The 16330-nt window shown below is 46.9% G+C and overlaps 1 protein-coding gene across 1 annotated transcript in view; it reads left to right on the top strand.

The window, feature by feature from the left end:
* The window catches only part of UGGT2 (UDP-glucose glycoprotein glucosyltransferase 2), a 1372316-nt gene that overhangs the window by 902631 nt on the left and 453355 nt on the right, over window positions 1-16330 (top strand). The window contains exon 23 of the mRNA XM_069204567.1: window positions 15634-15761. Within this exon, the coding sequence (XP_069060668.1) occupies window positions 15634-15761 (128 nt within the window). The remainder of the gene's footprint in view (window positions 1-15633; window positions 15762-16330) is intronic.

The raw sequence follows: 16330 nt of genomic DNA, 5'->3' as shown, positions 1-16330 counted from the left end.
ACCCTGTGTCACTGGAATGAGGCCTACAGTCTCACTCACCATTTTAAAGTTCAATTTCTGTGTACTTATCTCACCCTTGGCCCACATCAGGCAGATGTAGAGTGCTGCGTAGTGCAGGAGCAGTGAATCTGAGCTGGATTTATTTGTGCCTGGGAAGGGTACAGTACAGGGTTAGAGCAGTATATGTCTGGGTAGTGCATGCACTGGGCCTATTTATGCCTGCGAGGAATACATTACTTTAGGGATGTAGGACTGTGCAGTGTGTGCACAGGGAAAGCATGTACTGGGTGTATACGTGCTTGGGAGAAGTATAACATGTGAAGTGTTGTGTAGCGCATATTGTGAGTGTGTGTATTTACAAATAGCAGATCCTGGTACAATACAGAAAAGCTACAGTACTGAGCAGTGCGCACAATGCATGAAGGAAGCAGTACTTGAGAGTGTGTGCTGTTAAAGTACACTGAATGCTAGTGTGCCTTCTTTGGTACATTACACGAAGGACACTGGAATCCATTTTGGAAGCCCTGACCTGCCTGGCGAAGACATGAGGAGGATAGAAATCCCCCCAGACAGATTTGTGTATTGCTGCTTTCCTGTGAGCTGGGTGTGATATACTCTGGAGGAAGAGACTCCTCCTTTACACTTCAAATGGGTGCTCTTTGATTCAATGATAGATCTCACGGAAGGGCCCTGGAAACATCTCAGGAAAGAGGTAGGACTGATAAGGAAATCATAAACAGTAAGGCTGGGAGCATAGGATTAACCTTTTGATGCACATATCACTGTGGCTGACATTCAGGTGAGGACTCTGGTCACTCCCATGAACTGTGTTGTGAGTCTGTTGTCTTTGAAGTCTTTCCTGCTGTGACAGACAGCTTTTCAAGAGGGAAGAAGAGAAGAAAAAGGTACACTTCAAAAGAAGAAAAACCCTAAAATTAAAACTTCAAAGACTCAGACCCTCAGTTACAATTGGTTTTTGGAAAAAGACTATAAGAAGGACAGGTTGAGATCCCAAAATGTGTCATCTTCAAAGCAGCCAGACATGCTGTGTGAGAAAGGGAAGCTCTACAAGACTTCTGCCTGTGACCAGGACTGGGGGCCAAGCCCTGCTAATCTCCCTGGGGGGTGGAGCACATCACCAAGGGAAAACAAGATCACCTACCCTGGAGCACCAACGCCTGCCTGCTTGCCAACACATGTGTCTGACCAATGTGAGGAAGAGGATTGTATTAGAGGGATCTCGGTCCTAATTGAGTTATAGCCCAGGGTCAGAATTGTTTACAGCAACCTCCATATGCCAAGAGAGTGCCACTGTAGACTGAGCAGTACATTGAGCACAGTGCAAGGAGTGCCAAGCCTGTAATGACTTGTGGCGGTGACCCCCTATGCCAGAGGGGGGCCACCATTAAAATAATTGTGTGACCTGCATGCTGGGACTCGTGAATGCCTGAGCTGAGACCCTAGATGCCAGAAGGAGCCACCTTGGTGTGGCTGATTGCACTTTAGGGGTCTGTGTTGAGTCCCAGGGTCTAGGGGAACCCCGTATGCCAGGAGGGGCTGCTGGTACTAAGTTGTCAAATACTTTATGCTGTCATCTGGGACTAGAATGAGGCTGTGACTAGCGGGCCGAGCCTGCACAACGAGATCTGCTCTGACTGACCCACGAGAACCAGAAGGATGCAGAGGAGGACGTTGCTACCTCACTCGGCTCCAGTCTGAAGCCAAAGGATCAAATTCCATGCCCCCAGGAGAGAAATTGATTTTCAGCATCTTCTCAAGCTGGAAGCTGCTCCTATCACTGGGGAGAGCCGGCAGTGCCGCTTAGGGGAGTGAGCCCCTACCTGCCGGGTGTTGCCACATATTCCATAAGCAGACCAAATTCTCTGATTTCACAAGCTCCCTCGCTCAGGGTATCTGCTGCAATGTCGAGCACTTCCGTGCTGCAGGAGTGGGTTAGACTTTAACTGGTCTTCTGGGGCCTCAGGGGATTCGCTGCGGAAGGTGCTGCAGTACCATAGACACTTTTGACTAAATTCTAAAAGTCAATGGGGGACTCTTGAATGCAGCTTACTAGTGAGTATTCGTGGGATGCGGCCATGAGTGCATGGGGAATAACAACGACCACATTACTCGACAGTGGGTGGGACTGGGATTTGCCTGACAGACACTAGAACCCCAAAATCACATGGATTGTGTTAATGCTTATGAATGTTATCCCATTGCATGTGTTGAGTTAGAAATAAAATACTTAACATTTTATTTTTTTATAAAAGCAAATATTTGACTGGATATTGATTTATTGATAGTACTGTGTGCATTTTGATTTATGAATCGTGTTCAGTTACCTGTATCTTTACTTCCCCTCTGAGGTGGTCTTTGATTGCTCATACACAACTACCACTAAGAGTCAAGTGCAGAAGGGGTACTTGTCACAGTTTCTCAGAATCCATACCAGGTCAGGCCTTGGGACATCAGGAGCTGAAGGTTTCAACCACCACCTTAGGTCCAGTAGCCCCTGCGTACCCCGGGGCCCACTGAAAAAGGGTTGTGACACAAGTATGAAAACAACTCTTGTTCACATATGATTCCTTAGAGCATGTAATTCCTTGTTACAAGTGGTTCCCTGTTGCAAGTGGCTCAGTATACTTTCTAGTTACTCTGCCCCTAAGAGTTACAGGTACTCCATTGTTAGTGAAGTTAGCTGGCCTTTTAACCTTAAAAACCGGGGTCACTTTAAAAATGAGTAATTATTAGGTGAGTATGTAATTCAAAATCCAATTCCCCTTGTAATTCCTTGTTTTTTGCCGGAAATGTACCTTGAGATTACAGCTACGTACGCAGGTTCAATCTCCGAATAAAGCAACGTATAGCCTGTGTTCCTGTGAGTTCTCAATACCAATGTGATCCGTAAATGCCTTTATTGGAATATAAAGTGAACTCATAAAGAGAGCCTTACGGTCAGAGGTGCTTAAATTACTCATGTACAATGGTCGTGGTCATGTCTTCAAGGCTACCCTAATAGTCCTCTTGGTTTGAACCAGATATCCTTAATATGTTAGTACTGTTGACTCTCACAACTGGGAAAATCATTGTGGAGTACTTTAACATGTGATGCTTTTAACATGTGGGATGTTTTAGTGGAACTTCAGCTCAATTAGTTTTTGCTATCTCCTACACACTGTAAGAGACAGACATTGGATCGCCTGTTTGCCCTAAATGGCATACCACAAATCATCAATCCGTAAGTACTATGTATGACCTGACCATGCTGTGAGTCTCTTCAAATTGCAGAGCCAGACTGTCAGCTCTGCTAAGTCTAATATTTGTTCAACAGATAAACAAAAACAAGGAACAATAAACAATTTTCAAAATATGTAACAATATATTTTTTCTGATGGATTCTTATATCCACAGATTCATCATCTTTAGAATATTCCCCAGGTATCAGAATGAATCCAGAAGCTATTAAGCAAATGTCACCCTACATCGCTAGGTGATGAAGTGAGGCTCCACACTGGCTTCATTCTTCCAGCTGAGAAATGACAGAGCAGAGTGGCTTGTGTGTGCTACCCTGGCAAGCTGATGCCAGTTGCATTTCAACATTGACACTTAGCTCTGCTCCAAATTTTGCTAGTCTCTCAACAACTTCTAAACCAGAAAATTCAATGTGCTAGAGAATAATGTCCCCTCCTAAAACTACAGGTTTGATACAATGATGACACTGTTGGAAATAGATGTTGGTCTGTCTCTACACAAGGTATGTCTCTAGTGTTTGGGCTTGAGGCACAACTTGTTAAGTCATTCAACAAGTGCACCCACATCCACCCAAAGGTAATCCTGGTCCAAGAAGTAAAGCTGTATGTTGCCAAATACAAGAAAGAAGTTGCTAACCTTGTGTAAGTCCTGTTCCAATTCATGGCAGGTCGCTCTTGCGAAAGATAAACTTTGTGGTTGAAATCCTTGATAGGTAGAATTACAAACAAAAGCGCAAGAAGGTGAAGACCGGACCCCATCTAAAGATAAGGATCAAGGGAGTCACAGTGTCACTCGGTCTCCCTGTAGATCTCCAGTTGTGGAGTAGATTCCTCAGTTGGTCCTGGTGCACCTTGAATTCCCCGGGCAATTGATGATGTTGCAACAGATCAAAGTCTTCAAGGAGGCCCTGTTGCAGATATTTGGCACTCTTCCGGCTCCCTCTGGGGCTCCTTTCTGCTCTGAAGATCTACAGTAGATCGTCAGCTGGGTTACTGTCAGTGGATCTGTTCTGATCGCTGACTGTCCCCCTTGGACCTGTCACCAGGTCCCATACTGGCTATGATACAGACTTCCACTCTGGTGCCACAGCCTACATCGATCCCTTACTCATTGATGCTGCTACCAATGAAGGATCTGGTCTCAATTTCTGACCTTGAACTGACTTTAGCACAATCCGAACTGATGTTGTGATGCAATATTACTAAAGCGCCACCGGTCACCATACAGCCTGATTCCAGTCCTATGACTGTGCTAGAGAGGATACGCTTTCAGAGCCTTCATTATATTTCAGTTCAGATTCTGACCAAACCTTGCCACCACCCAGTGATGATGATAGTGGAGAAGGGGATGATTTGCCCCCTCATTATGTTAATGAACGTTTGGCCAGTGGACCGAATACTTCCCCTGATACAGGGTTGAAGTTGCTATTTGGATCCCCATTAGAAGACAGAGCTTCACTGGCTGTGGTAAATTGATGTGAACTATAGGTCTTGGACCTACAATTACCCTCCACTGAGGTTAAGAAAAATGTCTTTACAGAAATCTTGCAGCCTGGGCCACCACTTCTGAGCCCTTGCTCAAATTCAAAGAGGCCCTCGCTGCCTTTTTAATGAGCACTTGGTCAAAGCCCTTTTATTGCCCACAGGTAAATAGTGAGGTAGCCAGACACTACAGACCAACAGCTGTCAACCCTGTTTTCCACACTAAACATCCTACTCCTGAAAGTCCTGTGGGTCAGGTTTCATCCAGCAAGGTGAATCCCAATTAATTAACCATGACTCCTCCGGATAGATCAGTTAGTGTAGTTTGCTTGTTTGGCAGAAATACCCAGGCCTTAGGGACATGGCTAGCGAGATCTTGCAGGTGAGTCCAGAAGACCTTATGGCATCACTAGCTCATACCAATCAGGGTGGTCAAGATGCAGCCACTTATGTGGTTTGTGCTGAACTTAATACTACTGTCTGGGAAGGGCAGTTGGCACTAGTGTGATGATCTACTGTCATGTGTGAATGTGCTCCATAGGACACTCTGGAAACAATCAGGCTGCTCTCATGGATATTTATTTCGAGAGCTCACATTTGTTCGACAAATTAGCTGATTCTGCCTTGGAACGTTTCAAGGAGAGTAGGGCCTCAGCACGTTCTCTGGGTCATCTGGCCCCTGCTAAAAAGGTTCCTCACCAGATGCTGACGATCGAAGGCTATTGTAGGAATCTTGCATATGGGCAGCATCAGTCTCCTCGGCCTCTTCTGTGATCACCCCAGTCCTTTCAAGGCTGGAAAAGACGTTCGGCAAGACAATGTGCACGCCACAAGGGCACCAGTCTTCCCAGGCCCCTTTCCCTTTGGCAAAAACCACCAAGCCGCTTTCGCTTGCCATTAGTGGCACACTGTCTGTCTGTGGGAGGCAGGATTCAGTACTATCTTCCGGGATGGCTATCCTTCACCTCAGACAGCTTGGTCCTCCAAATGTTTCAGCATAGCTATGACCTACGTTTTCTTTCTTCACCAAATGTTTCCTTGCATCATAGTGAATCTCTTGAATACTCCTGCCCATTCTGTTGCATTTGCAGGAGATGCAATTTATACTTTTCAAAGGCGCCATCAAGAGGTTTCAGGACTCTGAAATAGGAGAGAGTTTCTACTTTCTCTATTTCCTTTTGCCAAAGAAGAATAGAGGCCTTCAGCCTATCTGAAAGCTTCATCCTCTGAATGCCTTCCTGCAAAAGGGTGAATTCAGAATGCTGGCCCATATTCCATCTGTCCTGGGCCTGGGCGACTGGATGGTGTTCTTGTACCTGCAGGATGTGTATGTTCATTTGTCATTTCTGCAGTCTCACTGATGTTACCTGCAGTTCAAGGTAGGCCATGATCATTTTCAGTTCCCCCTTCTCCATTTCAGCCTTACCAATACCTCTCAGGTGTTAACAGAAATTATGGTGATGGGTGCCGCAAATCTTCTGAAGTCAGGGATACCAGTTTTCCATTACCTCAGTAACTGGATTTTAAAGGCTGGTTCACCTCAGTCATGGACTACCTCCAGATCCTGGCAAATCTCTTGATTTCATTGAGGTTGATGTTCAACAAGCCAAAGTCGCACATGACTGCTTAGCAAAGGCTTCCGTTCATTAGAACTGTCCTGACAATGTTTAGTTCAGGGCTGTCCCTCCGTTGCAACGAGCCCTGGACATTTGGGCAATGATTCTGATGCTTGAGCCTCGGTCCTGGATCTCGGTGAGAATAGCTCTGAGGCTTCTTGGCATTTTAGCCTCTTGCAACCTCCTTGTCGACTACGCCAGTTGGCATATGATGGCTTTGTGATGGAATCTGGAGTCCAGTGGCCCAATACCAGGAACCGGTCCGATGCCTTTTTTATTTCATAGGACACAGCACATGATTTGCAGTGGTGAATGCTCAGTTGCAGTTGGACTGGCGGCAGAACCCTTATCCTTTAATACCCAGATTTGAGGAAGTGACAGATATTTCACTGTATCACTGGTGGGTTGGGAAGGTCCTCTTGGACAGGTGGAGATCAGAGTACTCTGTTCTTCTGCAAATACATAGCTCCATATCAGTCTGCTGGAGTTGGCGGGCTAGCCTTCTGGACTGAAGGCCTTCCTGCCATCCTTCGGGGGAGGCTGGTGCAGTTTCTCACAGACAACACCACTACCATGTAGTATTGCAGCAAGCAGGGCAGAGTGAGCTCGTAGGTCCTATGTCAAGAGGCTCTGCACCTTTGGAATTGGCTGGAGGATCAGAATGTTTCTCTGATAGTGAACCAACATGTAGGCTTTTTTAATGCCAGGGTAGACAAGCTGCGCTGGCAGCACGTTGCAGATCCCAAATGACGCCTACTCCCAAAGGGGGGGTGGGGTGCGTTACGGGGCTTCTTCCAGCTGTGTGGAATCTCTGGTTAGATAATTTTGCTACCACCAAGAATTTACTGTTTTGAAGGTTCAGCCTCTTGTATGCCTTTCTTCCTTTGCCTCTTCTAGACAAAAAGCTTTTTATGGGATTATCTTGGGTCACAGAAAGAGAATGCTGTGCAGAACAGGCCTCTGTTCAAGTGGATAGTCCCCTGCATTAAGATCTGCTATGTACTTGCCACCAAAAAGCAGGCTCCTGAGGGTCTGAGAGCTCATTAAACAAGGGCTAAGGCTGCTTCCTCTGCGTTGGCACACGGAGTGCTTGTCTTTGACATCGACTAGGCTGCGATGTGGCCATCGGTGCCTACGTTCAAGAAGCATGGACCCCTAGACAGCCAGGGTCCAAAGGAAGGACGTTTCACCTGTTTGACCTGCATGACTTTTTTAGTCCAAGTCTTTGCTACAGACCCTGGGACACCTTTGGGAGGTGGGGAATCTTGGTTTGGAAATATCCATCTGAAATACTAGCTATTTAGCCTTGTTTCCCCCCCCTTCTGAAGAGTTACCAGTCAATAACCTCAAATATCTTACCAACCTCCACCTGCCTGTTCTGTGGCGTGGCCTCTTTTAACATCTAAAACGTCCCACGTTAGGAATCTTTACACTTGTAGTGATAATTGTGTTATGCTCTGCATCTTGTGTGATGGATTACGTACAGCAAGAAACTGACATCAGCGTGCATGGGTGGCACTTATATGGCGCCCCACTCCATCATTTCTGGAGTGGTGCGGAGCTGCAGAATGCCACCTGCTGGTAGATTGCAACGTTGCTAAAAAGTTTGCAGAGCCAGTATAATGCCTGGGTATGTTCTAAAGGTGAGGAATATGAGGATAGATTCCACCAGAAAGAGCATTACAGAAGGTAAGCAACTTGTTCGTCTCTGCTGTTGGTCAGCAATGGAGAGCAGAGATGGTTCCTGACCATCTCTTCACTGGGTTGCAGGGCTGCACTGTATCAGTGTAGTGTTTCTTCCAGTTGGGCAGGCGCATGATGACTCCGGGCTCCTGTGCTTTATTTTTTCCTGGCCATGTTAATTGGGATTTTAACCAAGCGCAACTGCTCTATTGTTGATGCTTTTAGAACAAAGAACTCACACTTGCTCTTCCTGTGCTGTGTTTGTCATAGACCCAGCCTGAGGCTGATTACTACTACCCAGTGGACATGATGGTAATGCAAGAGAACAGGGCATAGTTTTAATGGAGTGTTTTTATACTCTGTTATGGTGGAAGATCTCTTGTGAGTGAATTCAAGGAGCTTCCTTAGTTGGCGCTACAAGAAGCAAGTAAAAGCTGCAAGAAGTGCTTTGAGTACCCTTTTATGTCAAATTCAACCCCCCGTGCACAATTCCCTTGTTTACTTTCTCTAGTCTATTTTAGTATAGGCTCTATTCCCTGCAGACTGTATTCCCTGATTGGTATTTTGTTAGCATTGTAGTGCTCTTCTTGGATTATTAAGCATTTCTACTTGAGCCCTTTTCTGAGAGTTTCCATGTAATTGTAACTTTTGTTTCCTCTAATATCTAACAGCTTTCCCTACCTTTCAGTCTGCTTGCTGTCATTTTCGTGGATGTTTAGAGCCAGAAGGTAGGTTTCAGGGGGGGAGTCGCCCTGCGCATCCTGCAAGGTGCCAACAAGGCATGTTAAAGGCCGTCCTTTAGCCGGCCCTTACCATTACCTAATAGTCACCCTGAGCTTCCTAAGGAGCCAAACTTGCACATCAAGATTTCTTAAATAGGTGGCTTCTGTTTCTGCAGTGCATGATTGGGTGTAATAATTACGTCCTGCCCCTGGGCAGGTAACCTGTCCAACAACGCTACTCCAATGTACTCCTACTTTGCAAACCTCAAGTAGCCACAAAACTGGGCATCACTTCCTTAATGAATTGGTTATGGACACCAATGGAGACTGCTCCACTCACCAAATTTTTGCTGTTACTTTGCACATGGTGTGGAGGCAACTTTCCTCAAAAGAAAGGGATGTCTTCTCCTACAGAGCCACTGCAGCCATTTTCAGTTGTAGCTCTTCTCTCTCTTAGCTTTCCTGCCATCCTAATCCAAGCTGATAGCTTCCAGCTCAGAAGGTTGTAGCTGTGAGCTGACATCCTGCTTCCAGCCCTGGATACTACAGGTGAAAAGGCTTAATGAAGATTGTTTGCAGTCCCTGGAAATGCTCCAATTCTTATTCATTGATCTTCTTTGCTTTTGTTCTGCTGTCTCTGGAGTGATCTGTGGTTGCTTGATTTCCTCTCCTGCTCAAAGGGCTTGTTCCATCTTTGCATTCCTTGTTCAGCTGCTTGTTGTGAACCACAATCTGAATCTGAAAGCTTTGAGGGAGCAGTCCCTAAAGATTCTTGTGGTTTGGCTCTCATCTCTGCATTGCTCCTGATTTCAGTCGAGAGGAAAGGCCCAGGAATGGTCATGAAGTCTCCATTCTTTGTCATTCCACTCCAAGTCCTGGGGTCAGTCGGATAAGTCGAGACACAAGAAGAAGGCGAAGAAGACTAAATGTTCGACATCACCACCTCCATCAGCCGACACAATGAGCGAAAAGGAGCGTTGTCGTTCAGGTCTCCATCCTCGGAGCCTGCGTCTGGGTCGGCTCCACACCTCCCATAGTTTCAGGGAGCCAGAGTGACCCCTGTCCAACTCCGCGAGTTCTATGAGGCCATGCACCCTTGGTTCCGGGGGCATCCATGGATCTGCTCCTGGATCCAAACCGGCGTCAATTGTACCAACTCGACCTTCCCCAATAACGGTTCTGACATTGACGATGCCCATGCCCCTGGTTGGCGTCAACCCCATCCTCACTGGCGACTCTGACATGGAGCCAGACCGGCTCGTGCAACGTTGATTCCGACTTCAACAGGGACCTTGCTATCTAGGTCGGAACCTGATTCCTACTTCCTTGGGTCATAGTATGATGAGGATTGGGAGGGGTCGCTGGACCCTTTGGAATACCAGCTCAAAGTTCCCATGGACTAGCGGATGGACCTAGGTGAGTCTAGTGTTCTGGAAAGTTCCCATGACGCTGAAATGTGTTCTCCCCCTACTGTGGCTACAGAGGAGGGAGTGTCCTACTCCATGGTGGTATGGTATGGAGAGAGGCTGAGGTCCTGGGCCTCGAGCTGCCTTCAGTGACAGGACTAACTTGCTGGCAGAGATACTTCAGCTTGGGCCTTCCACTTCTGAACACCATTTGCCCTTTAATGAAGCCCTTTCTGATGTCCTGCTGGGGACCTGGTCAAAACCCAGCACAGGGGCTCCTTTGAACAGGACAATCGCCTGCCGCAATAGACCAGCTCCAGATGACCCAGTGTTCCTGACACAATACCCACTGAGAGCTTGGTTATCCAAGCCTCCATGTCCCCAGGTGCATTCCCTTCCAAACCCCCAAATAGAGAATCCAAGAGGCTGGATCAGCCTGGAAGAAGATGTTTTCTTCCTCCAGCCTGGCATTGTGGTCAGTGAACACTGCATGCCTTTTGGGGTGTTACACCCATACTGTATGGGACACGGTTACTCAAGTGCTGCCACTGGTCCTGGAGGAGGCCCTGGCCATTCTTTCCCAAGCTGTTGCTGACGGAAGAGGCGCAGCTAAGTTCACAATACGATGTGGGCTGGTTACGACCACAGAGGCAGTGGGCAGATCGGTTGCATTGACAATGGCCTTAAGGTGCCACGCTTGGTTGAGGATGTCTGACTTTTCTGGGGATGTCCAACCCACTCTTATGGACATGCCCTTTGATGGCACCCGTCACTTTAGAGGCAAAGCAGTCTCTGCGCTCGAGTGCATTAAGGAATCCCAGGCTACGGCCAGGTCCTTGGGCCTTGCAGCTGCCACTCACCCCCCTCAGTGTGCTTTTCGCCCCTTTCGTTGCTCATGTCCCTCCAGCCGTGCATGCTGACCTGCCTCTACATGGCCGGGGATGTGGGATCCAACATCCTCGTAGATCAGGGAGCCAGGGGTCAAGCCAGTCCACCACTGCCCCCTCTGTACACTCCCGATGTTCCTAGTCTGACGCTTCCCCACCAGGGGTCAGTTGGAGGTAGGATTCACCATCACCTGCCCTGCTGGCAGTTCATCACATGAGACAGGTGGGTTTTGCAAATTGTCCGAAAGGGCTACTACATCCCTTTGAGACCAGTGTTCCATGTATGTCACCATCCTATGATCGGATGTCAGGGGATCACTTGGCACTTCTCTACGAGGACGTTACGGCTCTCTTGGCCAAGGGAGTCCTATAGAGGGTCCCTGTACCGGAATTAGGTTGTGGTTGTTATTACCACTACTTTCTAGGGCCTCCACCCTATCCTAGACCGCAGGTCCCTGAAGCTCTTCCTCAGAAAGGAGAAGTACAAAAGGCTCACTGTGGCTCAGGTTCTACATACCCTGGACCCAGGAGACTGGATGTTAGTGTTGAACTTACAGCATGCCTATTTCCACACTCCGGTCCTGCTTGCCCACAGACGTTACTTGTGGTTTACGGTAGTCCATGCGTATACTTAGTTTACCGTGCTCCCTTTTGGCCTACCTAGCGCTCCTCAGGTGTTCACCAAGGTGATGGTGGTGGTTGCAGCTCATCTGCACAGGTCAGGTGTTTCAGTCTTCCCCTACCTCGATGTCTGGCTGTTGAAGGAGGGCTCGCCCCAGGCTGTCGTCTCCCACCTCTAGACTATGGAGAATCACCTACTTTTGCTGGTGTTCACTTTAAAGGTGCCGAAGTCACACCTGACTCCCTCTCAGATGCTCCGTTCATCTGAACTGTTCTGGACATGGTGCAGTTTCGGGCTTATCCTCCAAACAGCGAGTCCAGGATATTCAAGGTATGATTCCGATGTTTCAGCATCTATCCTGGATTTCGCTGAGAATGACTCTGAGGTTGCTGGGCCTCATGGCCTCCTGGATCCTGTTGCTCTGCACTAGGATCTGAAGTTCCAGTGGGCACAGCATCAGGAGAACCTATCCGACATGCTCCAGATCTTGGAGGGAACTGTGCAGTGGTGGCTTTTGAACTGCTATTGGGTCAGAGGCAGATCCCTCTCCCTTCCCCACCCAGATCCGACAGTCATGACAGATGCGTCACTTCTGGGATGCGGAGGCCACAATGGAGAGATGGAGATCAGAGGCATCTGGTATCCGGCAGAGTCCGGGATTCACATTCATCTTTAGCTCAGGGCGATCAGACTGGCATTGAAAGCATTTCTTCCCTCTCTCAAAGGAAAAGTAATGTAGATATTCATGGACAACACCACTGCCATGTGGTATTGCAGCAAACAGGGTGGGGTGGGGTTGTGGACTCTGTCAGGAGGCTCTGCGCCTCTGGATACGGCTGGAACGTCAGGGCATTTCCTTGATGGTTTAGCACCTGGTGGACTCTGAACTCCAGAGCAGACAAACTCAGCCAACAATACCTGGTCGATCATGAATGGCATCTCCATCCAGAGGTGGCGCAAGCTCCCTGTCAGCAGGGGGGAGAGCCTTGGTTAGATCTGTTCGACTCCTCAGAAAATGCACAATGTCAGCAGTGTTGTGCGTTGGAGTTTCCAAGGCGGCACTTGCTCGGCGACTCTTTTCATCTCGAGTGGAGCTCAGGCCTCCTGTATGCTTTTCTACCCATACCACATCTGCCTAGTGTTCTGAAGAAGATCAGGAACGACTGGGCCCAAGTGATCCTTGTGGCACCAGACTGGGCATGAAGAGTCTGGTATCTTGAGCTAATGAGCATAACCATTCATCCTCCATTCAGACTGCCCCTTCGGGAGGGTCTTCTGTCGCAGGAGCAGGGGAGGGTGCTCCACACAAACCTGGCCAGTTATGGTATGGTGCACAGACAAGTCTGTTGACCCCCCTCTCTGCCCCTCTTTCTGAGATCCTTATGTTTATACTTTCTTTGGTCCAGCAGAGCTGGGCCGTGGGCACTCTCAAAGGTTATTTGTCTGCTATCTCTGCTTTTCTAAGATTACCTGACCAACCCTCTTTGTTTAAATTTCCTGTTGTCAGTAGATTCCTTAAGGGACTTACCCAGATTTTCCTCCATCACCATTCATAATGCCCCAATGGGATATGAATCTGGATCTTTACTTTCTTAATGTGGGTTCCATTCGAGCTCGTCAGGCTTCTGACGTGAAAGACAGCCTTCCTTGTAGCCATCACATCTGCCTGCACGGTGAGTGAGCTGCAAGTATTGTCATCTAAGCCACCTACCTTTCAATCTATCCTGACAAAGTGGTGCTTTGCACCAGGTCTTCCTTTATGCCAAAAGTGGTCACACCCTTTCATGTTAGCCAATCCATCACCTTGCCTACTTTTTATGCACCCCCTCATCCCTCAAAGGAAGAGGAGAGACTCCACTTCCTGGACCCAAAAAGAGTGTTGGCATTCTACCTTGATCGTACCAAAGAGTTCCGGGCGGATGATAAACTCTTTCTTGGGTATGTGGATGTGAAGAAAGGTTGGGCAGTGCTGAAGAGGACCGTCTCTAGATGGGTTGTTCTCTTCATTAAAATGTGCTACTCATTGGCTAAAAAACAAACCCCACAGGGTTTCCACCCTCATTCTACCAGAGCTACAGCTGCAACCACTGCGTTAGCATGCAGAGTTCCAGTCTTAGACATCTGTGAGGCAGAACCGTGGTCAACACTGCACACGTTCACCAAACACTACTGCCTGGACAGTCAGGTGTGGAGGGCAGGTACTTTGCCTGTTCGGTCCTGCAGGACTTCCTAGTGTGATTTTGGTTCACAGACCCTCCTCCAGGGATGGTATTGCTTGGGCATCTATTCTAAGGTGAGATATCTGCATCTAGAAGTCTCTACTAAATGAACTAGTAACGTACCTTCGGTGACACCTTATCTGGTAGAGACATATTCTAGGTGCAGCTTAGTTACTGCTCCCACCCCCACCACCCTGGCCAAGTGATTTCAAGGGACAGGGACTTCTGTTTCAGGGCCCTAACTGTGATGAACCAGTGGTCACTGTTCTTCATGGCTCTGCACTTCTGGCGTAGGAATCTGTGAAAATAAACTGACATCAGGGCACTGGGGTGGTGCCTATATAAGTCCTGGGACGCCATATCCAGCATGCACGACGATGAACGCGGAACCCACCGACACCACCTAACTGTGTGCTGGGGTACTACTCAAACAAATATATCTCCAGATCCAGACTCATGCCTGGGGGAAATTCTAAGGTAAGGAATCTGCAACTAGAATATGTCTCTACCACATAAAGCGTTACAGAAGGTAAGTAACTTCTCATTAAGTCCTGCTTTTAAAGTTGCTCAAATGGGTGGTGTAACTGCAGCTACAGCCCAGATGTGACATCTGAAGTTAATGCCACTGGTGAAAATTTTGTGGCACTGTACTGTGTACCAAAAAAAATATTACAATTGGAATTATCTCATGTTTCCTTGTTTATGGGGCACAACACATACAGGGGGAGGTGCTGAGCAGCCTCCCAGTGCCAAGGGTCAAAATCTGTCAGTAAATCTAGTCCTATGAAACAAATATATCTAGGGAGACCACACAGAAGAACCGAGTAGACAATGAACGTCAATAGAAATGTAAGCATTTTCATTTGTATATGAAATCTGTGCCAAATCACTACAGTCTCACTATCCAGGCAAACATGAAGCAGCTTTGGCAGAGCACCTACAGACAGCGATTGACGGTCCTAGCAGATCACAACTTCATTCTGGCTCAAATTTCTTGCTTGGGGGTGAGGAAGATCTGCCCAATGCCATGAATTTGGCCTCACTATAGTACACAAAAAGTGATGGATGGAATGCTTGAATTAATCTCAGCCATTGGTAATTACTCGGGCCGCATCCCAATCCATCATTATTCTGCGCACCATGTCACCTCAGTTTGTACCCAGCTATATGCAAATCAGTCTTGACCCTACTCCAATGTTGAAAGGCTAGGCCGAACTGCCAAGCTTGGTACTCCTTGAACCGGAACACAAGTAATCCAGGACCAGTTTCACCCTCATTATGGGTTCATCAACCATATACAGCTGTTCCAGTGACGCAGTGCCCATGGGACCCACATCTGGCATACCCGTACCACTTAGGGTGACACACTGCTGCTGATGCTTGTGATTACATTCAGGACTATCGGGCCCATTATCTCAAACCAGTTCCCTGCCACTCCACTGTAGATGTTTAAACTCTGTTTTTCAACATAATAGTTTATTTTGTCATGCTTTTTAAAGATGTCCTCATCTTCATAACTATAGTTGAGAAAAACTTTATGCAGCTCAGTGTTGGAGCAGATTGGGGCCTTCTGCTTATAAAAGTGCCCTAACCAAATGTTTTGATCAATGTAGTTAGATGGAAGTGTCTATACAACTAATTTAGTGATCAGTATAATATTGCTTCTCAGTTTAGAAATACAATACGTTGTTACTATGTACTTGATAATGGTAATGGCAATGGACATTGCTTTATGCTTCTAGGTTCTGAGGCCCATAGAAGAAAATAAGTTTAACAGTGAAGATTTCCATTTGCTGGAAAAGATTACATTTAGTACTTCAGCAGAGAAAATTAAAGGCATCATTAAAAAGATGGACTTAGACCCAAAGAGGTAAGGATGCTAGCCCTGAATTTTTTTTTTTTTTTTTTTCTACATGTGTAGATCCTGAATAAACAACAAAAGTCAATAACACACGTAAGCGTTTCCATGTGTATATGAAATCCATGTGCATTCATCTTTTGTCTGCTTATTGTATCAAATGTGAGTTGGTTTGTGTTTCTGTAACTACTTTCCCATTACTGCCATCAATAATCCACATAACTAATAATTTAATGCAAACTTGTCGCTCTCACTCTCTATTTCTGGTATCTTAACTTTTGACTTTTCAAGACCTTCCGTAGTCTGTTATTTCAGAATATTTTTTGATCTTCTGCTTTTTCATTTGATTTTTCTTACCCAAGGAATTGGAGTTCATAGACAATTAACAACCTTTCTCCTTACCACATTGTTTCTAGAAACTGGATTGGCACAAAACTAGTCCTCAAACTCCTAAACTGGTGATTTAAATTTACGTGGAACAAGAGGATTGACTAGCAAGCATGTGCTGTCCAGTTTCAGACCTCTATTGAGATAGTCAAGTTGTATACATTTGGCAGTTTCAAGGTTTCTGCAATAGGACA

The sequence above is a fragment of the Pleurodeles waltl genome, chromosome 8, assembly GCF_031143425.1.
Source record: "Pleurodeles waltl isolate 20211129_DDA chromosome 8, aPleWal1.hap1.20221129, whole genome shotgun sequence".
In the NCBI taxonomy this organism is placed as follows: Eukaryota; Metazoa; Chordata; class Amphibia; order Caudata; family Salamandridae; genus Pleurodeles; species Pleurodeles waltl.
Note: the sequence above shows the minus strand (reverse complement) of the source record. Positions and strands in the feature narration are given on the sequence as shown.